At 38.9% G+C, this 26,055-nt stretch overlaps 1 protein-coding gene across 2 annotated transcripts in view; it reads right to left on the minus strand.

Moving 5' to 3' along the window:
* Positions 1-26,055, minus strand: part of CUL5 (cullin 5) — a 50,693-nt gene that overhangs the window by 5,708 nt on the left and 18,930 nt on the right. Inside the window, exons 3-18 of one of the 2 annotated variants that reach the window (XM_063430170.1) lie at positions 21,497-21,596; positions 20,260-20,436; positions 19,999-20,140; positions 17,751-17,896; positions 17,591-17,671; positions 10,509-10,602; positions 10,282-10,412; positions 9,483-9,590; positions 8,597-8,661; positions 5,902-6,034; positions 4,894-5,025; positions 4,214-4,337; positions 2,821-2,874; positions 2,467-2,642; positions 1,490-1,651; positions 35-153 (exon numbers count right to left, since the gene is read on the minus strand). In XM_063430170.1, coding sequence (XP_063286240.1) covers positions 35-153; positions 1,490-1,651; positions 2,467-2,642; positions 2,821-2,874; positions 4,214-4,337; positions 4,894-5,025; positions 5,902-6,034; positions 8,597-8,661; positions 9,483-9,590; positions 10,282-10,412; positions 10,509-10,602; positions 17,591-17,671; positions 17,751-17,896; positions 19,999-20,140; positions 20,260-20,436; positions 21,497-21,596 — 1,944 coding nt within the window. The remainder of the gene's footprint in view (positions 1-34; positions 154-1,489; positions 1,652-2,466; positions 2,643-2,820; positions 2,875-4,213; positions 4,338-4,893; positions 5,026-5,901; positions 6,035-8,596; positions 8,662-9,482; positions 9,591-10,281; positions 10,413-10,508; positions 10,603-17,590; positions 17,672-17,750; positions 17,897-19,998; positions 20,141-20,259; positions 20,437-21,496; positions 21,597-26,055) is intronic. The other variant, XM_063430179.1, reaches the window with a different exon arrangement.

The following is a 26,055-nucleotide window of genomic DNA, read 5'->3' on the forward strand; positions in this document are numbered from 1 at the left end:
CAGAAATAAATAAAAACAAGGAAAGAAATCTTACATTAAGCTGAACTCCTGGTTCACAGAGAAGAGAGTACTGTCTGTGAAGTCTTTCGGGGAGTTCACTGATGGTTCATATGATAAGACTTGCCGTTTTAGCTTTGGAAAGGCTACAAGAGACTATACAGGGACAAATAAGTTATTTTAAAAAAACACATATCCCTCTTTCTATAATAATAATAATAATAATAATAATAATAATAATAATAATAATAAAAAGGTTGAAATGCAAAACAAATAATTTGCGTATAAACAATACATCATAATCTGCTGACCTGTGTAGCTACTTAAAGTGGGCCTGTAAAAACATAAGTGGCTGACAAGCTCTGGAATATGTAAAGAATTCGATTTTAAAGTTTATATATATAAATGTAAACCCTTATAAAAGATCATTGACAAAGTAGAAGTTACGATTAAAAAATGAGTGCAATGAAATAGTTGTTATATGTTCTGAATTCTGCACCTGTCAGTCAGCAAAGACATAAGAAAAAAAAAAAAAATGAAATAATGAGGGAAATTTGTCAAACGTTTGTGTTTTGAAAAGTCGTGCCAAGAATGTAAAATCGAAAGAGTAACGAATGGTATGTTCCTGGTATTTCCACTATTGCCCAACTTGAACACAATACTGATAAATCTACACCAAAATGTCTGTTTATCCTCCTCTAAGGCAATGTAAACCTCTTGTGTGTAAGGGTTGATCTAGATTGCAATAACATTTGCCCAACTCGTTAATAATTTAAATTAAAAAAAAAAAAAAAAAAGAAGAAAAAAAAAAAAATTATTCAATGAAAAAATTAAAGAAGAGGATAAAAAAAAAAAAAACCAAAGTGAAAAAGCAGAACGGTCACGTCAAAAGAAATGACAGTTTCTCATTCACTCACCCCAGTAAATGCTATCGCAGCATTTCCAGGGTAAATAAAGTAAGAGACGCAAGTTAAAATTACATTGTTCCCATAGCTGCACGTCCGCACACTGGGTAATGATGGTGCAATTATCTAGCTAGGCATGTACGGAAAATTCTGTAAGCGTGCATGCAGGCTCAGTATTTTTTCCATCATGCAGTAACTTACGGTACGGTAGGGACCAATTTTTTTTACTTTTTTTTTGAGAAAAGCATGTGACATTGTGTACATTCCGCTTATGGTAAACATTGTCGAAGTTATGCACAGTTGGTCATTATACATCATATACATTTTTTTTTTTTTTTTTTTTTTTAAAGAAAGAACACATTTATCCCAACCAAACCTCTTAGCTATTTGGTTGTACTCAAAGTTCTGAAGAGACAGTTCCGGTTATCTTTCCTGCAATGTGGCAGAAGTATTCAGCCCACAAATAATTTTTCTTTTATTGCAACTGTGTGAACAGGCACTTATGGGAAATGCTCAATTTTCTCTGTTGACATAACAATAGGTGCATTTGGACAAGGTAGTTTGAATTTTGCTTTCTTTACACATACCCAAAGGGTCCTTCTCAGTTCTGCATCTGGTAGTTCTGTCGCTAGTTTAAGATTTTCAAAGGTGATTTTCTCCTTGGGCCTCTGGTTCCAAGCAAACAACACTGCCAGCTGGAAAGTGGTCACCTCCAAGTCATACTGACCAACCTCATTCTTAAATGTGATCTGCAACATTAAAGCAGTTTAATTGGGAATGTAACATTTTGTTTTGCATTTGTTCATTACTAGTATGGAATTACATCACAGCTATAAATAACATTAATATTTCTGTGAAACCTTAAAATGAAAAAAAAAAACTGATAAGATAAAAACCGCAGAATTTGGAGGAAGTTTTTTTAATGTTATTTTGGTCTAAAAGTTTAGATTCCTTTTCTGACAAAACGCGAGCGCACGCTTGTTGCCATCTACGAGTCATTTTCCTTTAGTTGAAAGCTTATGGAGGTACATAGTGAGTAAAATTGTTCATCTAATAATTACAGGATTAATTGAAATATATTTTAATTAAACATTAGGCTTAGAAGTAGGCAATGTAACTTGTTAAAAGGAATTGCAACATAAAATCAAGAGTGCTGCATACATCTTTAATAAAATATGGGTGTCAGTGGTCCTCTGCTATTTTGGGAAGGTTTGGAAACCAGGAAAGTGTATGCAGCCATTCATATCGCATGACGCCCAGTAATTGTAAATGTGCCCAACAAAATACTTTGCACAGGGAAGCATTAAACTAATGGAAGCTCTAATTAAATCTATGCATGCAGAGGTTTACGGCACACATTGTTGAGAACTACTCCACATACCGTCTTTCATAGAGAATATTTACCTTTCAGTTTTTTTTCCCCTCCGATGTTATAATTGTGCGCGCACGCACGCACGCGATAAACTTGCACTGGCGTTAGAAGCACAATTTCTACTGGAACATATATATTATTAAAGTAAAAACACCCTTGACTTGTTACTACGTTAACGGTGGAGAGACTCACAATGCCGTTGGACATGAGATGGTGCCAATGTAGCTTTCTACCACTATGGTTTTTCTTGTAAAATTCTTCTACTTCAGGAATGAGATCTTCAAGCTCAGTAGGAAGGGATACAAAAACCTTTTCAGAGCTGCGTGACCACGCTCCAGCATTTAAAATTTTAATATTCACAGAATCGGCTGCCAGAAAAAGAAACAAAGTTGGTGATTGCAATTCACTTGTCGACTACATAAAATTTTATCATATTCTAAAGAAAGCTATGTTTTACTTTTATAAACAGAAGTAGCAAAGCAAGCATTCAGGTAATATTGAAAACACAGTTACTATGCAATAATATAAATGGATATAAACACTAACCATTCAGCTTTCTTGGCCACAGGGAGCCAGCAAAGAAATATGCTGCTGGCCTGTCTGGAAGAAAAATGATTAAAGGGAAAAGATAGCTAAAAAAACAAGTTGATTCTAGCGCAAAATGGTAAAATGTTATAGTGATAAAACTGGAATATTCAAGGATACAGTTAAAATTTTTATGTCACTTAACTTGAAACATAGCCTAAGTTGTAGTAATATAATTTATGGATCAAATCTAAATGAGTGATTCGGTAAACCTGCCTGCTTTCTTTCACAAAGCTTATGTTTAGATATACATATATATTTTTAACTCTGTTAAACAGGGAACTGTAATGGAGTGGGGGAGGGGACACAATAGAACACACATACATACGTATGTACAAACACACACACACATACATACACACTCTATATATTAGGTACCAAAAAGACTGTGGTGAGACTGATACAACTCCCCATTGTGCAAATAGAAAGTACATTAAAGAAAAACTGTAATTAGGTTAATATTAATAAAAACATCTAAATTAAAATTATACATATATACACATATTATATTGTATCATATAGTAAATTATACCCCTTGGCACACATATATTCAAACAAACACACACACACTCTGACATTTTCAAAGCACATTGAGGAGCGTTATTTCTTGTGAAATTCACAAAACTAAACCTGCTCATGCAAACCTGAAAAGTAGAACACGATATTTGCATGCACAAAGCAAAGCTGTTCCTGGTATAGAGTTACTTTGATGTTTTTAAATTGGACTGTAGATTTTCCGTAGCCTGGGAAATACATTTCTCATCCTTGCACTTCTCCAAAGAGCATTTTACAGCAGGAATTAAACGCTACGAAATCAAGCTGCTTGTCCTGCATTTTCAAATCATAACATCATAATTTAACTTAAGAGTGAACATCATACAAGAAGCCACGTGTCATACTCCTATCTACATGAAGATGTCATTTTACATCAATAAGAGGCGATGGCTCAGAATTATCCACACTTCCTGTATAAGGCTAACATTTTAATGGTTTTGATAGTCTTTTCACCCAGAGCTTCCCGTGAACAATTCGTGCATCTGTAACAGGGCATTCCACATAAAGAAATTTAAATTTTCCAGTAAGAATAACCGTTCTACTGGATTGCTTTTTTTTTTTTTTTTTTTAAGGCCAATATCATTCACTAGTCTAGATTCCAATTTAGACAGAAAGCAGGCTCTATAATAAGGAACCAAAACAATATGCACACCTATTTCTACTAACTCAGGCAATTCGTTCAGTATTCATTGAGCTCCTATACAGTAGGCTGTTACAGTCTCGGACTGGAAGAGATCTGTAAAGGAGACTGGAAAGAGCACCAAACGGTACTCCTGTGTCATGGTGATCCAATGCATACCTGGCAAGGCCAATTTATTGTTTTTATGCATTTCTTTGAAAGCCTGGTTTAAATCTTCAGATACTTTAATGTCTTGGAACATTCTGGCAAGTTTGTTAACATAATCTGCAGGCATCCCCACTTCCTGTAAAATGTGCAAAACAGAGCATGTAACACATTAAAGCTCAACAAAAATAACTTCCAGATAAATAACAGCGTTGACATTTAAATACTGTAATAGTAAACTTTGTTTCTTGCAGTTTAAAGTATCAAACAAAATATAGTTTGATTGCCTCTTCTAGACTTCTTTGTTATTCACTCTGTGCTCTGGAGAGGCAATAAGGCACCTCTCCTTAGTAGAAGATCCAACCCTCCTCTCCACCCTCCACAACTTAATCAACAGGAGAGATGGCCATCCCACCCCTACTCGATCATTGATTCATTAATGTACTCTTTTTCAGCTCTGCACTCTCCAACTGAATTAGACTGTTAAACAGATCACTAATGTTGGCCCCCTAACGTGGATAACCCTTAAAAGCCCAACATCTGCATCTAACCTCACCATTACTCTGTCCTCTGTTTAAGTCACAGAATAAAGGTTTAAGGAGAGAGGCAAAAAAATAAAATAAAAAAATAAAAGATTCAAAACATGCAATGGCAAATTTTCCATAAATATCCCACAAAGTTATAGGTTTACTTACCCTCAGCCACTCCACCATGTTTTCTTCAATCTCACTGTCAGCAGAGATGTCTAGAATAAGACGCCTTGTAAGGTGAGCCTTATGATATCTCATGAACACATCTTTGTTCTGTACATACTTCAGCACCAGCAACTGTGAGCAACAGAAAAACTTCAGCCGCTATACTTTCACTTATACATTTAACCAATTTATGTAAGCAAATGTTCTCTTCAGTCTCGGTCTACAATATCCACGCAAGAATCACTTATTCAAAACTGTAGATTTCTCTTGCCTAGAACTGTCCACATTGTTAATGTGTCGGGTTACATTTTATTCAGACATTTTTTAATCTGGGCCAGAGCTGTGCACACGGAGAACCAAATTATTCAGAAATCTAGGTAAAAAGCTAGAATCAGAGTGTTTCAGGCAAGAACGTTTCTGTTTCTCATCTTCCACTATGTTCAATGGTAGTGACAAAATGTATTACCATTATTGACAGGGAGTTGACACCCTACTCCAGGGATTTATACTTGATAAAAGCAAGCATGCTAAATATAGGGGGTGAGTAAACAGATTACTAAAATTGTGGGAAGTGACAATTACCCTTTCAAGTCAAACAGGACTTCATCACATTGCAGTTGGACAAACACGCACTAAAGCAGTGGTATCCAAATGAGATACACCCTCAAAGGTTTAGATTAGGTTTAATTTTTTTTAATTTCCACACCTCTCCAATGCATCTTTATGGCATATAGTGGCGATAGTTGCATATGCACAATATATACACACTGCTTCTCAATGTGAAACATTTAATTGGACATCAAGCTTGATGACTATATGAGGATTGGGCAGGTATGATTATTTTGTCTCAGCAATGGAATAAAAGGTAAATATTATGTATACTATAGTATAACCATTTAATTTTTTATAAGAGGATGCCCATCAATATAAATATATGCATTGATGCTGCTAAAGAAAATAAAGAATGAAAAAACAGAACAAAATTACACTGCTCCTTTATGTACTTACTACTTCCTTCAATTTGGCTTCGATTTCTTCAGAAGTAAGCTTTTTACTGAGTGGAGTTTTTCTTAACAGCATGTCACAGTAGTTAGCAAGCAGTTCAGGACACTTGGACTCGGGCTGTGTTTTTAGCCCCACCCTTGAAAGTAAGAAGAACAGTCTTATTACAATATGAAAACGTTAAGCGCATCAGTATTAATTTAGCTGCAGGCACCTTGCGGTTTAGATGGAAACCAGACATGCATATAGATTTTATTTATAGATCACCAACAGGTGCACGTTATACATTACATTGGAAAATGGTACAGTGAGACTACCAGGATTATTTACTAAAGTGAGAATTCAAATTTCAAACCGTAGCTGAACTGAAAGCATTGATGGGTTGTGTTTTTTTTGGAAGTTCAGTTATTTTTCTCTTTTTTGTAATTCTTTATTTTCATTGTGCAAGTAGGTACATAACAGTATTCAACGCCACAACAGCGTACTTACGTATTTCTATACAAGCATAACAGTGGCAAGAGTATGTGCACATTTTTTTTTTTTTTTTTTAAACAAATAAGCAAGATCAATATAACAGTCTTAACCATGGTAAAATGTTACTGCAATGTAGTTTTGCTTGTGTGTAAATTAAGTTGCTTTGCTGTACACTACTGCAGCGTTTGAAGTGCTGGGACAGCTAAGTTAACTACAGCCTGAACCAAGAAATACTGTGCTCGCTGAGTTGTGATTAGGGGGTAGAATAAAAATGATGCTAGGAAACATGTATGGCCAACAAGGGTTAATAAAACCAGCTGGTTATCTAAGCGCACTTTCTTTAGAGGGCAAATATAATAAAGGAACACATTAGATATCACGTTTTGGCATTGAATAAACAAGCTGTGTGCCTAACATTATGCTTAAGAAAGTAGATAGTGGTGATTGTCCCTGAATATCCACAGGGCACCATATGATGTGGTTACCCAGTAGGCTGCTCAGCTGATGCCCCGCAGTGGGAGTCCGCAGGGATGCATGTGTCAGATGGCTTTTAAACAACAATGAGACAACAGGCTAAGCTTTAAGTACTCTGACTGACAGCATATGAATGATTAGCCAAGGTGAGTATTCAATACGTAAGCAGGGGTTTCACCAGCATTAAACAGTGGCATGATGCTTCTCCCAGTTTTTATAGTTCACGAGTGTAGCTAAGCAGATAGTTTGTCAGAGTGGGGTTTAGATAAAATCAAATAAAATAAAATAAAAATGCTCAGTGCCTAACCCCGCTAGATGGGCTTTGCTAGTATAGGTATACTGCGTTAGTACGCTTCGTAGTGTATCGATAGCCGACCACAAGGCGGAGCACAGATACTTTATGCTCTGTGTGTAGGCTAGGGGGCGGTGGAAACACAGGTTGGTAACACATTAATGGTACCCAAACTTTCTGAGTGCTCTGTGTGACTTTTATAATGCAATCACAGCGCAGGTTAAAGAGTGTATAAAGCTGCTGTGCCTTACTGTTGGATAGGTGTTCGAGTATCTGGGGTCTATCTAAGCCCCTGCTGACGCTTTTCCCAACTGCAAAAGGAAAAAATAATAATAAATAATAAATTCTCGGAGCTCCTGAATCTTGCGTCTGCTTGCCTCTGCTGTCAGGCTCCGCCCCCGGAAGTTCAGCTATTTTGACATTAAATTTGAAATTCACTTTGGATTCTCACTTGAGTGGCAAGCCCTGTGTATATTTTTCTAAATCCCTATAAAACACATAAGTGGTGTTTTAACAATTACATAACAGTAGAGAGGAGGTAACCGTTAACCGTGTTTGGTTGTATGTATATATTCAAACTGGCGTGGCTTAATCATCAGTAATGCATATCAACTGGAAATTCAGATCACTGAACATTCCATCTATCATTAACATTAAAAGGACATTTTAATAAACAACTTAGATACTTTGCCGTAAAAAGGGGTCTTCACTACACTGGGGCAAGCAGTGCTGGCAGAGTAAGCAGTGCATTGTGAGCAGATGCCCGGCGCATGATGAATTTTATGAGCGTGTGCCTATGTGAAACACTAAAACACAATGAAGGCTGAACTTGATGGACGCAAGTCTCTTTTCAGCCATGTAACTATATGTAGCTAAAATGTCATGGGAACCAATTTTTGGGTCTGGATTCAAAGATCAATAAAAATGGTGCAGATGATATCAGAAAAGCATATAGTTAAACATTCTCATTGTTACAGTTAAACATGAACAGTGTAATATTAGGAAAAAGGAAAAAAAAAAAACGACAAGCATTAGAAGATAGAGGAGTGGACATGAATGTTGCCCAGGGACACAATGCAGATGTTTAACCATATGAAAATGGTTAATCACTATAGGGCAATATCAGGGGACTCCAGATCCCATACCATCTTCAGTGAGATTTGGTTGTTATGGGTACGGAGTGGCCCTCTAAAACATAAATGTGTAACTTCACACTATATTCAATAAAATCTGAACAGGGGCAACCCACATTGCAATACTTAGCCTAAAATAACCAAGCCGTTAACATAGTGGAATTAAAGATTCACTTTGTTTAATTTACTTTTTACTCATTATGTAGTGGATGTACTCCTTCGTGTTTCACACAATTTCCTGGGAATATTTTACAAGATATTACAAACTGTTCCTATAGAAAAATATTTTAAACATAGTAATAAGCTGGTAGAAGAGGTTTTCCCTTACCCTTTCTGCTTCAGAGGCAACTCAAGTTTAAATATTGTTGCATCGTTCACAACAGCCTTGTATGCCTAAACAAACAAAAAAAACAAAAACACATACTGTTAATTGAGTTCTGCAAACTGAGGGCTCTGAACCAGTTCCAATTCAACAATGAAATCACTGAAGATTTCTGAAGAAATTCCAGGTTCTCCCACTTACACTCATGGCTCCATTTAATCTTTCACTAATTGCATTATTATAGTAACTTATATTCAATTTTTCTACAGAAACGTGTTATTTGATACAATCTGGACAGTGCTGGTCACTGGCTCAAAAAGTTCTCATTCATTTTGCAGTTAAAGCAGACACATATGTGGAATTACAGAGCAGAGATCACAGCCATTCCCTGAATGCCAAAATCAGTGTGATCAATGCTACATGTTGGTTATTCAACCGCTAACAAGCAGGCCTAGCGGTGGTGAGAAATCAAAATTTGCAGTACTGGAGAAGATGTGGAAGCAGGAGCTCCTAAACGACAGCCTGTGCCCCAATATTGTGCAATACAGTTCAGATTTCTTGAAGTTGTGGGCATAGAGTTAAATCTACTAAAGACAAAACCTGGCACCTTATTTTATATACATTTATTCTTTACATTAAATAATGTATATATTCCACGTAGCGAATCCTTTTAATAACCCTTTGAAAGCACTGGCACTTTGATAAATAAAAGAATGTGATTCTATTTGCTAAAGGCTCACATTTATAATAGTGCAGAAAACTGCACACAAGGAATAACAAAAAACACTTTAGTGACTTTGATACATATACAGTATTCAAGATATACCCAACTAACAAACAGGTACGAAATACATCAAAGTATAAACCAGAAAGCAAAGGGGATAAAAAATACCTTATCACGTGCTGTAAGGAATCTTGGATCATCCTGAAAAGCCTCCTTAACAAGCTTACTAAATCTGTTAAACAAGGTCAGCAATTGCTCAACATATTTCTCAGAATCCTAGGGGGAAAAGAAAGAACATTGAAAGGTTGCTTTAATAAATAAAAAATCCAGTGAAAATAAAACAAACATTTCTCACAAGAAAAATTGAATTTTAATAAAAATTAACATTTTAGGCTACTATAGATAAAAGGATATTTAACATTTACACATTGGAATGGGGTTTTTTTTCAAGCAAAATACCATCCTCAATAAAACAGAGTGGATGAAAAAACAAAAACACTGATAATTTTACCACTACAAACTTGCAAAAAAATTAATTTAAAAAAATGTACGTTCCCCAACAGTATTCAACCTTCCAATAAATCCAAATAGAAGAATGGACATAAACATTACAATTGATACAATCCAAGCATTTTCCTGGAGAGTGTGGGGAGACCTATTATTATCAAGCATGTCTTCCTACACTGTAACAGAGGATTTACTGACAACCTATTATTCAGGAATGAAAGAAGCTGGTACGAAAGCAGTAATTGTCACATTTAATAAAAATAACATCTTTAGGGGAAAAAAAACTCATGCAATCTGTGTAAAAATGTTTATTTTTTTATTTTTACTTTTGTTAATCATTCAGCAATTGGTAGTCCCTCCAATTGCTGTATGAAAAGAACTATGGGAATTTAAGTCTATTAGATGGAGGACAGCGGGGAGTATGGCAACTGACATGCAAGAAAACAATGAGATTACTTACAGTAGTAATGGTTTCTGCAGCTGCTACCATGTCCGCTAATCCAGCACTGACAATGTGCTCTTCCAAATCTTTTAACATTGGCTCAATTCCATTAGGAACTTTATCCATTAGAGAGAACATTAAGTGCAACTCTGGAAAGAGATATTTCCAATCAACAATTAGAAAACAATTCATGATATAACTATATTGTACAAAATAATTACAATAAGGACACACTTTGCACGTACTTTCGGTTTCGTTGCGCTTGATCATTCCTTGGCATTCCGCTAATATAGTCTCTTTGAAGGATGTCACAAGAGCATTTACACAGCACTCCATCAACTGCAATTTGGAATTCAGAGGTTAGCACATCATCCCAACTCATTTAATGTTAATATTTTTGCTGCAGAAACCCCACAATTTATTACCAAATGGACTGCTGGGAGGTATTAAGACAGAGCGAATGACATTTTTACTCACAGTAAATGTTATTTTCCATAGGTTTGGTGGAAGTTTGGTACTAGCCTTTGGTTTTGCCTCTGCTGTATGGACAGGGAGCAGATTATCCATAACATTTAAATTGTCCTTGGTTAGAACCAAAAAAAGAAGCTACAGCCAAGACACTGAATTCACGTAAAATACATTTATTGGAATAAGTGAGGGAATGTGTACGATTAATCCAATAGACATTTAGGAGAAATCGAATTTATGGTTTTCTATAGGGATAGCAGCAGTACTAAACACGGAAATTAAGACAATATTCTTAAAGGCGAGTCTCCACATGGAACAAAAGCTTTAAATCAAATGCACTATTCTTTCAGAAATTGTAAGATGTTTTGGAATGGAAGCATGCAGAAAATCAGTTTCCAAAGAGATACTTCAACTTCTCTGGTAAATTCAGCTAGCAGATGCCTTTGAGCTTGTACAAGAATGTGATGAGCTCCAAATCAATCCCCTTTGCAGCTACAATTTCCATTTGAAAATGTGCTGTGAGACTGCAATTGTGGAACAGATTGGAGAAGTGATGGTTGATGCTCCAATATCCTTTTCTTCAGAATCTAAAACCGTTCTTTTCTAGCTCTAGTAGTTCTAACAGCCAAGCCTGTCGAGTCGAATTTTCCAAAACACCCCTTTCGAAGAGAGGCGGGGGGGAGGTGCCATAATCTAGCTCAAACTAATTTAGCATAGAGACGCAAACTTCTTCATCTATGTAGCCATCAGATCCACTTCTGGATAACAAAAATGATCTGTTACAGCTCAAAACACAAAAGGGACAATCTGCTCAGTGAATCCACCAACCAATTGTCTTTCCCTTTGATAGGGACTGTGTGACATATCAACAGTTTTGTTAATAGAGCTGCCACATCTTGAAGTCTAAGTAGATATTCGACAAAAGTTTTAGTTTTCTGGGATGGCAATGGCCACATAAGTACCAAAAATAACTGCTTTTATTTGGGCCAAAGAGGCTGGAATAATCCTGTGCTAAGATGTCTCAGCATTATCAATTGCGTCTTTTAGGCTTGAAGTCTCCCAAATTTATGTCCAGCTGAGCAGCTGGGATATCTATGTATGGTATAGCTTTTAAGTGTTTATCATCCTTTCTGATAATTAATTCTTTATTTAGGTATAGCGTTTTGAATTCTGTGAGCATCAGTTCTTTACCTTTTGTATGAAAATTAAAGACTTCAGACTTTGTTTTTGGAGCACTTTCTTATTCCTCCACTTCCCTCTACATTGACACCTATTTCACGGTCCTCAGAAGCATTTTACAAGGCTACTGAACCTGATGTTGAAAGTCCACTGGATTCCTGGTTCATATTTCAACAGGCATGTTTTTTTCTTGTTTGCTTTAAATGTGCTTAAAACTAGTTCATAAATGAGTCAATTTATTTTTTAAACATTTAGCAATGCGGTTTCCCAGCTTGTGTACCGCAAATGTAGCCTGTGATGTAGCATTGACTTTCTGCTGTTTCTTACAGGACCGTCTACCTGGTGGATTAGACACCCTAACAGAATGATTTATATACTAAATGAGACATTTAAAACTAGTTTTCTTGCCTTTATAAAGCACCCGTAGTGTGCACAGGACTTAAGGGGAGAGCACACAGCAAACAGGAAAACCCCACCTGGTGGCTTACTCTGCTTAAAGTGTTTAAATATTCAGACCAACATTAGCACTTTGAATTGTTGTGTGAATAACGGACAATTGTATGTGCAATATACTCCACAATTGTGGTGGAACACATCTCAATCCACCTGGGAGGGTGGATATGCAATGACTTTAAAACAAGCACCGGATTTGGGTTGCTGCAAACATGTGCAGCTACAAACAGCCAGGAACATCAGAACCAGTCATCAAGGAATTTAGCTAACTGGCCCTTGTAGGAACAATAAAACACAAAACTAAACATTGGGACAAACTGCTAACTAGAATAGTCAGGGATGTTTTGGAGTAGAGTGTTTTCTACTAAAGGAGGAAGAATCCCAGATGGTCCTAACCTATGTAAATAAAACATTTAGAGATAAAGTGCTGCTTGTCTATGCAATAGCAAATCCCTAGAATACTGCCACGATTCATATGAAAAATTATAAAGGTCTATTGTGGTGGGATCGACCAACACCTACAGCAGATGGGGGGCGGGGCCTGAGCTTCATGGCGGCTAGACGCGTTTTAGGAGAGCTCCACAGCTAAACGGAGTAAAAAGCGACAATATAACGACCTAGCAAGCCAAAAACGACGGATTATGCAGCACACCCTACCCAGAACCCAGCCGGGGCACCCTGACTCCCCTACCTCTTACCCAGATCAAACTTTGGTCGAGGGATCTGTCAGGGCCTGGTGCACCAACCGCGCGGGTGAGACGGCCGCTCTCCCGCGAGGCACATGGCACCGCTTCGGCAAGGGGCAACCACGGACCCGCTACCCCCCCCTTGGACCGGTGGGGGTTATCCCGGTCCCCGCTGACCAGCCACAAGACGCACCGAGAAACACGGCAATCATACCTGGGCCTACTCGAGACGCAGCTCTCCCTACAAAGATGGCGGCGGTACTCCCACCTCGTGGCGCTGAACCCACTAAACTACAGGGAGACTACTCTGATAGCATCCAGCAATCTTTGACAAGACTGGATGCCTTGTTTGACCGCTTCTGGGCCTCTTTGGAGGTGAGAACAGCCACACGACCACCCCAGTCCCAGGCGGCAACCGGGAAATCAACCGGCCCGAAGGAGTGCAAGCCTACACTAGGCCCTGACCGCATAAGAACACATCCTGGAGTCAAAACCCCGCGAAGATGCACACACCGACCGAACAGACACCGCAGGAAGAGACACCTGCGCACCAGGACCCCTTACCTCTTTCCTCCTAGAAAGGACACAGGCACCTTCAGCCGAGTCTGTACCACGGGGCAATCAGCAGCAATGGGCGGAAGAATAGCTCCGCACTGCGTCCTCACCAGATGCACAGTGAGTCCCCAGCGAGCAACTCAGCAAAACCCAGCACGGAGGCCAAAACGACACGGCACCGAGATGGCCACTGCAAGAGACTCTCCCCCAGAGCCGCCAGGCGGAGTGGGCTGACAGCCAATAATAGACACTATAATAGCGGACATTGGTCCCTTGAAAGGCTACCAAAATCTTGCCTGCATCCACTATCCCTACCTACCATTCAGCAGTGGGAGACTCTATGCAAAGGGTATAGGTTAAACCTTACCAGTTTTTTAGGGTTCACCACCTTGTCTCGCTAGGTTACTACCCACGGGTATTAACCCCTTCATGTTACTCTACTGTGAGTGTGCCCTGCACACTACTACCTTATGTTATTAAGCCCAAATGGCCCTCACATACTTCTAGTTACGGATTCACTCTTGTATTGATCATAAAAATACACAAAATGTGCAATGTATGAGAAGCCATACCACTGTTACTGTCTGTTTGTTATCCTGCTAGCACTAGCTGTTATGGTGGTACAAATTCTGCCTGTTATCTAATGCACGATTTAAATAACGCCTTTTTTATTTAATTTTTCAATTTTTAAACAATGCATGTTTATATGTATAAAACTGCCTGTGTTAAATCCTGCTTAACATACGACAACCTTAGCGCGAATGGTTGCGCAGATCAGTTAATGAGACTACCTTCCTGCAATGGCTCATATGTGGGGTTGATTGACTCCTGGCTACAATTGATACCAGCTATTTGGGCACTGCATGCATTCCAGACCCATGTTAAGACACAAGCTTTTATTTTATGCCATACTAGCACTTTTCTTTTCTGCTTAGCGCCTAATAGCATCACGAGTACTCACGTGACAGCTAATATAGAGAGCTACTTACACAACAATCCTCTACTACTCACTGACACATACAATGTCTTGTCCTCGCACTAGCATCATACTACGCTCTCTGCACAAGTGGTAAGGTGCCCGTACAGTTAACTGCGACCCAGTGTTTTTCTTTGTTTTTTTTTTTTCACAATATGAAACTTAAGTCTAAACGTTGAGCATTGCCTGTTTGTCTAGTTTCAGTTACTTGCTAAGACATATCTGCCTGTCTAATTACTAATACTGAAAAATGTGCTGATTTTCTAAATGCCATGTAGTTATTATGTTGATTTAAACTTGCTTGCTTCTGCTGTCGTGGCATTGCCGGCATCACTGTACTAAGCTGCACAACAAAAATAAAGAATTCAAAAAAAAAAAAAAAACACCTACAGCAGATAAATATAGAGCTACTTCTCACAAAGAATAAAATGAATTCTTCACTTAATTATCAAAGACGTTTTGGGGGGCGTGGCCTGACTGTGAAGCTGTACAGTCGCACATGTTATGGGCTCCTGGGCCTGAATCAGGGGCAATCTGTGCAATCCTGAACCCTAATCTACTACAAATTGCTCTGCAGAAGCTGGCGACCTGGGGGATACCCCACAAACCTAGAATCCCTGTCGGGATGACCGACCTGAGGCCTGCACCAAGCAGGGCAGGGGAGAGACGGCCGCTCTCCCGGCCCACAAACACATGCAGCACCCACAACGCAAAGCTGCCCCCCCCCCCCTCAGGACCGGTGGGGGTTATCCCGGTCCAAACAGCCTCGACCAGCGTACCTCTGTGGATCTTCCACGCAGAAACCAGCCCCAACCACGCACCATGCCTACAGGTAGCCCGCCACACAAAAATGGCGGACGTGCAGCCTGATGGAGGAGAAAGGCCAGCGGAATGCAGCCCCAGCACAAGCGACTCACTTACCATCCGCCTGAACGACCTGTTCACAGCCTTCTGGGCACGAATTATGGCCCGGCAAGTGACAGAGCAGCAGCAGAAGCAGGAGAGCAGGAGCATGGGGGGCCAACAAGACAGCGCCGACCGGAGAGGGACTGGGCCACCCTCGGGCAAAGCTTTGGTAAAGTAGCCTACAAAACGCGATGCTAGCCCATCTGGGCCGACGGCCGTTAAGGGAACAAGCCCAGTGCATCAACCACACAGGCGGAGACCGCCCCGCCGAAGGCGACGCAACAACAACACCAAGGCCTCCAGACCTGTCCCGATAGGGAAGGATCCGGACCCTAGAGGTACCCGAGTCCGTGGACACAGGATGCCGGCCGTGCTACCGGCCCGGAGCTGGAGGGCGCAACCAGACAACTCCCGGCGGACCGACTACCAACGGGAACCCCCAATGCCGCAGACACGGTTCCCACCCCAAGGAAAGGGGTGACTACACAGCAAGCAGGCGGCCAGCCCCATGCTCATCACTGAACGCTGCCCGGCCACCTATAGCCACTGACTCTGCAGGACATAATTTCTCTTCCAGATGATTTCTCTTCCATGTATGTTGGTGACTATATCTGTGCTATCTCCCTCCCAACCCCTCCACATACATAAGCTATCAGGCTTACCACCACATCAACTGAGCTGCAGCTTATACCAGCTCTACATACCACCCTTGCCTGATCCCCAAGTAAAAGCGAGCAAACACACTCACGCAATACCCACGGAGGTTCATTAATCATAATCATTATCATTTAAACCTACACACACGCATGTTTCCTAATCCTGTGATTTAATTTCTTCTCTATGTGACATAATGGAAGTTTAAGCCTGTTCCTGAACCACTGATATTTAACGTTTTCCATGTCACCGTCTCATCAGTATGTCAGTACACCTGACTACCTTTAAGCTTGCCTATAATATAGAATTGTGCATGCCATTCACATGTCCCGCTTGTAAAGCGAAATATCGAGGATGTTGTCAACCACATTTAGCATGGCACACATCATGGCTCTACTTCACAAAAATAATCATTAAAAATATACCGGATATATCCAACCTGCTGCACAAGGCATCACACTACTTGCACAATTGTAAAGAAGATATTATAGTAATGTTAAATAAATTAAAATTGATGGAAAACCTGTCATTGGAATTAAAGTGATTTTTAAAGCAGAGAAAGAAAATCGAGATTTGCCCAGAAGTTAAACTTGAGCATTTAAAGTAACTATCAGAAATACAATTACCACTTTAGGAACTGCTTGCATTCAACCTGATTAGCATTTTTTTCTATTTAACAGTCCTTCAGCATGACGAGTGTAATTGTCACACAATTTGTTAAACACATCTCCATCCCACAGCGTAAGGGAGTGCTAAAAGCCAATCACATTTCAAATTAAATAGAATTTGGAAATATCCTCAAGCAGCTCAGATTTATTTCAAATTGTAATGCAATTCCCGCAGGAATCCCTTCTCAATATTTCTCACTTTTTAAAAAAATGATTCTGCCTGTTTTCAATTACATTTTAAAACAACATTATGATTACTGTGTTCTGTAGCCATCATAGATCATCTATGTCTGCATATGCAGTTTTTTTAAGTTTTGGAAATTTTGTACTTGCACACTGTAACGTACATCATTTTTGTACAAAACACACAAACAAACAAAAAAGTCACCTTCATTGGGGGGAGAATCAGATTACTGAAATGATATTATAGCTACATTTAGTTTGGTTAGATAAAATAAAAATATGAATCATGTTTAACCCCTTAGGGACCAAACTTCTGGAATAAAAGGGAATCATAACATGTCACACGTCATGTGTCCTTAAGGGGTTAAAACAGAAGGGAGGTTTTTTTTGTTAAGGTGGCAGCAGTAAAAAAAATCAAAAAAATCATTGAGATGATAGAGACATGCAGGAAATATGTTACTCACACGTTACATGCAGAATGATTAAGGCAAGAAGAAAACCCCATTTAAAAGTTAACTTGGAATGTAGAGTTCTTTGGAGGTGTAATAAATCCAGATTGTTAGTGATAAGTACCCTGAAAAGTGTATCTGCATACCCACCGCCTGCACGGAGTTACACTCCCGCCTTGTCTCTAAATATCGAAGGGCTCTCTTTTCTTCTTCCTTTAGTTTGGCGTCTGCCTGTTAACAAAACAGAGATTACAATCTAAACTGCTGCAATATAGCCTGGTGTAAAATAGCATAAAGGTGTTGGACTTACGTATTTCATATAATTTTGAACACCATTCTGCTGCAAGTAAGATGGAGCTTGGGTTCGATAAAACCTCTCTGTTGAATCTAGATAAGCTTTTTCAAAATTATCACGATATATCTGGAGCTTGTCTTCAGGATTCGAACACAGGTTAACTACAAGCAGAAAGAGCAACATATCACAAACAGGCATATACCAACTAAGCCTTAAAGGGATACTAAACAAAATTAGCTTAATGAAGTAGTTTTGGTGTATAGATCATGCCTCTGAATTTTTTGTGCTCAATTCTCTGCCATTTAGGCTCTCATAGCTTGCATTAAAAAAAATGGTTTAATTTTGGGTCAGATATTAACTTGCTATAGAAGTTTGTAACTTCTACTATATAAATTGACCTTTAATCACACACAGGAGCTCGAAGACTTAACAGAACAGGACATAAATTATAAATTAAACAGAATGCACAATAAAGGAAGTTTAGACAATAGATCTCTCTTCATTAAAATTTATATAGCGCCATCAAATTCTGTAGCGCTGTACAATGGGCATGCAAGGAGGTGCGACAGGGGCTGCATAAACAAAGTGAATTAACTCCCATGGTCTATACACACAAACTGCTTCATTAAGTTGGTTATTTGGGTGACTACAGTGTCCCTTTAAGTTAGCTTATTTGAATTAAAGGACCACTCCATGACCTTTGAAAGCCCCCCCATATTTTCCCGGAAGAGACTTTCAGTTTTGTGTACACGCACGCACCCCATTGCATGTGCACTTCTAAACATGAATAGCTGGTCTGAAGTCTGGGAGGGAGGCAGGTAACTTCCGTTAGTTATGGGGAGCTAACGGAAGTAGGAAGGAATCGTCCCTGGCTGTTTGATTCACAGTGTTCCCTAGTTAATTTATAAAAGTGATGATTTCTTTCACCTATAACGCAAGTGTTTTTTTTGGGGGGGGGGGGGGCGGGGAGGGGGAGTGGAGTGGTCTTTAAAAGAGAAAGGACACTTAATTCATGATTATTTCTTACTGCCAATACAGTTGCAAAACCATCTGCAATGCTATGCCAAACATAAATAGACAGGGGGGGAGCATTTAAAAAACAGGGGGTGTTCCCTAGTTAATTTATAAAAGTGATGATTTCTTTCACCTATAACGCAAGTGTTTTTTTTGGGGGGGGGGGGGGGGGGGGGGGGAGAGAGAAGGATTAATTTAAAACATTAAAAGATAATGTATTGGGAGAAAAATGTGTCCGTCTAAAACTTCACCTTTATTCACATGATTATTGTTAACTACAAAAATACAGAAATAATCCAGAGGGCAGACTCTCAGGAGTCTGCCATCACTTGAGCATTGTTAATCTGCTACATCACACAGTTTGATACAATATAGAAATCGGGATACAGCTGAGTATCTACGAAAAAAAAATAACAAATAATAGTGCAATACTGTTGATAATCAAAGAGAGGTGCCCCCACTAATTGTGGAACTCACAGACTCCAAATGTTTAAGGGGCCTTAAGGTTGCCATCCCTCTGTGGGAGGTCAGGATCCTCTGTACGTTGTTCGTATTCCCGGCAGCAATCAGGAACCAGGTCAGTAGGTATAAAGAATGTATTAGCTCCAAATGTGTTAAAAAGATTAAAAAAAGCAATTAATAGGTCACTACCCACTCCCTGTTCCAATTTCTTTATATAGGGATGTTCCTGATGTCCTCCAGTGTGTGTTGGGGGCGTTGTTCATTCCCCTACCAATTGCTCTCCGTTCAGGATAGCTGCCCGGAGTACGAACAACATACAGAGGATCCTGACCTCCCACAGAGGGATGGCAACCTTAAGGCCCCTTAAACATTTGGAGTCTGAGTTCCACAATTAGTGGGGGCACCTCTCTTTGATTATCAACAGTGTTACACTATTATTTGTTATCTTTTTTCTTAGACACTCAGCTGTATCCCAATTTCTATATTGCATCATATTTATATGAGGTCACCAACAGTGAAGTGACCTTGGGAAGCTGCAATTTCAAGCTAAGTAGCTTTATCCTTGTTTTACACTGGTGTGGTGTGATGGGATAATTTGTTGTACATCCCACAGTTTGCATGGCCCTTATTACCATGGCAACTATTTTCTAGGGAAACACATCTACAATCAACGGCACTCCATTACTTTTGTAAGTTATAAAAGCGTCATTTCTTTAATTAAAAAAAAATAGTGATAATAAAAAGAAGTACAAAACAGCACACTTGAAAGACAAACAAAAACACATACCATAAGACTCTCTAACTCCAATAACAAGCTGTGAATCAAATGCCTCTCCTAAACGCTCAGCGTGCACAAGCTTCATCGCACTGTCCTGAAGACGATTTTTTATATTTGAGAAGATAGACTCATTCCAGGTATCCAGCATTAACTACAATTTGAAGAAATAAAATTGGGAGAAGCAAAAACAGAGAATTTAAACAACTCAAGCAAACAACAATTTCACTGCAGCAAAGCATTCCAGTTAACTGGTGAGCATCCCTCGCTTACCTTTCGCACAATACTGTCTTCTACATTGGATTTCTTGTTGCTGCCTTGCTTGCCCATTAAAGTAATCTCTAGCTGACAGAAGGGTTTAGGTAAGATGTCGCACTGAGTGAAAAACTTCCGCCATTCCACAATATATGCTTTAAGTAAAGCCGTGTCATCTTGATGGCTTAGTACTCTCTTTAGAAAAAGAAGAAAAAAAAAAAAAAAAAAGCGACATTAAATACTGTAGACTTAAATATACCAATATAAAGGCATGGATGATATTTAATCAACAATGTTCATATTCAACATTATACTTTAGCTGTAATCCATACAGGAGCCAAGTCTCTGTGGGTATTTGACATCCTGTAAGCATCTTTGCTCCATGGTCTGTAGACCTGAAGGTGGTTTAGTAGGGTTGACAAGAAATGCTATATCAAAAATTCTGACTTTTAAAAATGTCAACAGTGAATCAGAAAAATCTCCAGGCATTCACAGTGTTCAAGCCATAGACAAATTTATTGGCTCAAAAAGGCAAAGCAACATTTCGACTCGCTAAGAGGTCTTTGTCAAAATTTTGCCTTTTAAAAATGTCAAGTCCAATTTAATTAATTGAATAATTATATATCCATTTTTCAGTAGTAGAACAAAGGGATAGCACACACAAAAATGTCCATAGTAGGAAAAGTCTGGTCACATGAGTCAAACAGCATTTTGCCTTGTTCTCACATAAGATAAGGCTAAATAAGACCTAAAACAAGGATTACAGGAAGACTCAAACCTTTTAGAGTTTTAGCTTATTCAATCTATTCACTACAAACATTATTAGCTTGGCATTCCTACAAACAACGTATAAGCAGCATGATTCCTTTTCTTGGCTGTGAATCTCTTCATACATTTTTCAGTGCATATACCTTCATGTAAAAATGTAACTTTTACCTTGTAGACAGCCTCCTCTGCTTTCCGGTCAACCCATCTAGGAACATAAACAACGCATAGAGGTGTGATATCCACTAGAGGTGTGTTAACCCTGCAATCATAACAATGCTGTATCTACTAACAGCCATGTTTTACAGTGCAGGGTTAAATCTAAAGGGCCACGACACCAAGACCACTTCATTGAGATCATGTGGTCTGAGTGCCTTTAGTGGTCCTTTAAAATGTAAAATTATTGCTCACAACTACAATTTTAGAAGCAATACCTCTTTGCACATCTCTGTAGAGAATTAGGAGTCATAAAATAGAAAAGGCCACTTACTGCTTGAGCTTGTTTTATAAAATCAAGGATATCTTCTTTTAATGCCTGATGAATTTTTGCAGGGCCTTTGTCATCCCACAGGCAAACTGCATGCACATCCCTGGGCACAAAATAAATAAAATTACTTTGAAACTGATACTTATGACTTAACTGCAGTTAAACAGTATGTGTGAAAAACATTTTTAATAAGTTAATGCTACACAGGAGTCCATAGCAGCCTTTTCCCTTTGTGCTGAGAACCTTTTTTACATCCTTCTTCCATGGTTCATAGAACTGAAGAGGAAATTAATTGTGGTTTCTTGACTTTTGTCTACAGTTGAATAGTTGTTAATTTTTGTTATCTTATTATTTATGGAAAAAAAAAAAAAATCATAGAACAAAGCAAATTATTAAAGGGACACTATAATCACCTGAACAACTTTAGCTTAATGAAGCAGTTTTGGTGTATAGAACATGCCCCTGCAGCCTCACTGCTCAATCCTCTGCCATTTAGGAGTTAAATCCCTTTGTTTATGAACCCTAGTCACACCCCCCTGCATGTGACTTGCACAGCCTTCCATAAACACTTCCTGTAAAGAGAGCCCTATTTAGGCTTTCTTTAATGCAAGTTCTGTTTCATTAAGATTTTCTTATCCCCTGCTATGTTAATAGCTTGCTAGACCCTGCAAGAGCCTCCTGTGTGTGATTAAAGTTCAATTTAGAGATTGAGATGTGGCTAGGGCTGCATAAACAGAAACAAAGTGATTTAACTCCTAAATGACAGTGAATTGAGCAGTGAAATTGCAGGGGAATGATCTATACACTAAAACTGCTTTATTTAGCTAAAGTAATTTAGGTGACTATAGTGTTGCTTTAAGGTTTTATAAAATGCCTTTATCAATAAAAATTGGAAAAGGAGGGAGACATAAGTATGGACAGGGACACTAAAGTCTAAAGATTCAGTGGTCCTTTAACCTCTTCAGGACGGAGTCAATAGTACACGTTCTGATTAAAACAAAATGTAAACAAAACCTGGAATTTGGCGCTATATGTCTGTTCACCTCTTTCATATTAAGTGCACCCGCATTTATTATACATCATTTTGTTCAGGAGAAACAGGGCTTTAGCTTCTCAAACTATCTATATATTAAACATAACTTATTATGAATAAAATAAAATAAACTATGAGAAATTAATATTTGAAAAAAAGATTTGTAGTTCTGCCTGACATTTTAGCTGTAAATATCATGATACTGTTTGCTTTTACTGCAATAAAATGCACATATTTGTATTCAGCAATGTCTCAAGAGTAAAACAGTACCCCCCCATCAACAGATTTTACGGTGTTTTGGAAAGTTAAAGGGTCAAATATAGCCCATTCCATTTTTTTCCCATTACAATTTGCCAGATTAGTAATGTTACCTTTGAGTGTGGTAGCCCAGGAATGAGAATTACCCCCATGATGGGATACCATTTGCAAAAGTACACAACCCAAGGGATTGCAAGTGGGGTATGTCCAGTCTTTTTTAGTAGCCACTTAGTCACAAACACTGGCCAAAGTTAGCGTTCATATTTGTTTTTGTGTGAAAAAAGCAAAAAACTAATATTTTCTAGGGAAACACATCTACAATATTTAGCCAGTGTTTGTGACTAAGTGGCTACTAAAAATGTCTGGACACACCTCATTAGCAATACCTTGGGTAGTCTACTTTTGCAAATGGTATGCAATCATGGGGGTAATTCTCATTCCTGGGCTACCATAAGTTCTTAAAGGCAACATTACCAAACTGGCAAATTTCAATGTGAAAAAAATGAAATGCAAGCCTTATATTTGACTCTCTAACTTTCCAAAACACCATAAAACCTGTACATATGGGGTACTGTTATACTTGGGAGACTTCACTGAACACAAACATAAAAGTGTTTCAAAACAGTAAGACATATTACAACAATAATATCGTCAGTAAAAAAGTGGTGTTCGTGTATGAAAAATGCAAAAAACTTAACTTTTACTGAAAATAACATCGTTGTAATACAACTTATCATTTTGAAACACTAATATTTGTTTTCAGCGAAGTCTCCCGAGTAAATTAGTACCTCCCATGTACAGGTTTTATGGTGTCTTGGAAAGTTACAGGGTTAAATATAGTGCTTGCAAATTAAATTCTCTGCCCTTTCTGCATGGGTTGTCAAGCACGTCAATCAAATTTTAATTAATAAAATCACATAATTATGCTAAAAGATTACTTAAATATACACGTAGAATTGTAATATATATACATATATATTTAAATTCTACGTGTATACTTATGTAATTATATATTTATCTATACAATATATTTGCGGTTATTTGTATTTTATATATAGATATATACATAGAATGTCATTCTAAGTGTATTTTGCTACACACATATACATATATACACACACACATATATTAATAACAAAATACAGTTAGAATGAAATTACATATGTATATATAATTTATTTTAAAATATTTTATTTATTCGTGTAATTATACATATATATACACACACATATATATATATATATATATATATATATATATATAAAATATCCCATATATGTAACTTCATTCTAAGTGTATTTTAATACTAATATGTGTGCTTATTTTAATATTAAAATACATTACGTATGACGTTACATCAGGGCTCGACAAATCCCAGGCGCCAGGTCGCCTAAAAATTTTGCCCTGGCGTCTGGGATGTGCCATCTCTCTAATATAATATTGCATGCGGCCGCCCGTGGGAGCATGGTGGAGGGCGGCCGCCCGCAGGAGCATGGAGGAGGGCAGGCCTATCAGTGTGTGTGTGTGAGGGAGCCTGTCAATGTCTGTATGTATGTGTGAGCCTGTCAGAGAGTGAGTGTGTGTATGTGTTGGGCGTGCAAGCCTGTTGTCATCGTAAGAGTGTGTGTGAGCCTGTCAAGAGACTGTGTGTGTGTGAGCGAGCGAGTCTGTCAAGAGTGTGTGTGTGTGTGTCTGTCAAGAGTTTGTGCGTGTAAGCCTTTTGTCAGTGTGAGTGTGCGCATTTAGGTACCTGCCCCCTCCGATAGTTTTTACTCACCTTTCCTCCCCCTCCCCCCCCCCATTTCCTCACGCCGTGCCAGTTATCCATCTTTATGATCTCAGCTAAGCCAATGCTTTCCCTTAGGAAAGCATTGGGAGGATTTTGTGCATGCGCAGCAAATGTACTAATCCGCATCTCCTCATAGAGATGCATTAAATTAATGAATCTCTACGAGGAACATTCAGCACCTCCATGCAGAGCTTGGAGATACTGAACCTGGGTGCTGCATGTGGTGCAGTAGTGACCGTCTGAGTGACTGTCACTAGAGGTGTTACTAAGCAATAATGTAAATTCTACCTTTTCGCAAAAGAGGCAGTGTTTACACTAAAACGCCTGCAGGGACAGGCTATAGACACCAGAACAACTACATCAAGCAGTAGTGGTTCTGGTGAATATAGCGTCCCTTTAAGAATTGCATTTTCTCGTTGAAAATGACTGGCTCCTAGATTCCAAACAAATTTGTCAAGCCCTGCGTTACACATGAGCTGTCAGACAGTCCCCCTGCTGGTGGGAAAGTAAAACTAAATTAAACATGTTTAAAATCAAGTGTGTATGTGTGTATATACATATATATATATATATATATATATATATATATATATATATATATATACACACATACACAGGTAGTTCCCGACTTTACAAACTAATTGGTTCCGAAGCCTAGTTCATAAAGTGAGAGTTCATAAAGTGAGAACTAATTTCCCATAGACCGCAATGTAATAAACATGGGTTCCGTTTCTGACCAAAATATTTTTCCATTGAAAACCTTAATTATGAAGTACGAATACAAGATGAAAGCATAGCAAATACATATATGTTGTAAGCACATTAAAATAAGACATACCATATTGAAATCTTCATAAGTTATCTTCCTTCTCAACCACATGTCGCACTTGTTGAATGTAGCACTGCACTTGTTTCTGGTTCGTTTAAGACGCTCCAGGTGTCTTATCCCCTCTCCCAGCCCATCCAGGTGTCTCATTCCCCCTCCCAGCGTCTCATTACCCCCTCCCAGTGGCTCATTTCCCCTCCTAGTGTCTTATTACCCCCTCCAAGCCCTTCCAGCTGTCTGCTTCCCCCGCTCAGTGTCTCATTGGCCCCTCCAAGCCTCTCCATGTGTCCCATTCCCCCTTCCCAGCCCCATCCATGTGTCCCATTTCCCCTCCTAGCCCAATCCATGTGTCCCATTTCCCCCCTTCCCTCCCTGTCCATGTGTCTATCCTCCCTCCCCTATTGTACCTGTCAATGTGTCTCTCCTCCTTCCCATTTGTCTCCCCCTTCCCTCTTGTACCTGCCCATTTGTCTCCGCCCCCCCTTCCTTCCTATACCTGCCAATGTGCCTCTCCCCCCTCCCCTTCTTTACTTGTCCATGTGCCTCTCCTCCATCCCCTCCTTTCAGGAGTCTCTCCCCCCTCCCATCCTGTACCTGATCACCATGGTACAGTACCCGGTCTGCCAGGAAGTGCTCTCTCAGTGAGCACTTCCTGG

This window comes from Pelobates fuscus, chromosome 1 (genome assembly GCF_036172605.1).
Source record: "Pelobates fuscus isolate aPelFus1 chromosome 1, aPelFus1.pri, whole genome shotgun sequence".
Taxonomy (NCBI): Eukaryota; Metazoa; Chordata; class Amphibia; order Anura; family Pelobatidae; genus Pelobates; species Pelobates fuscus.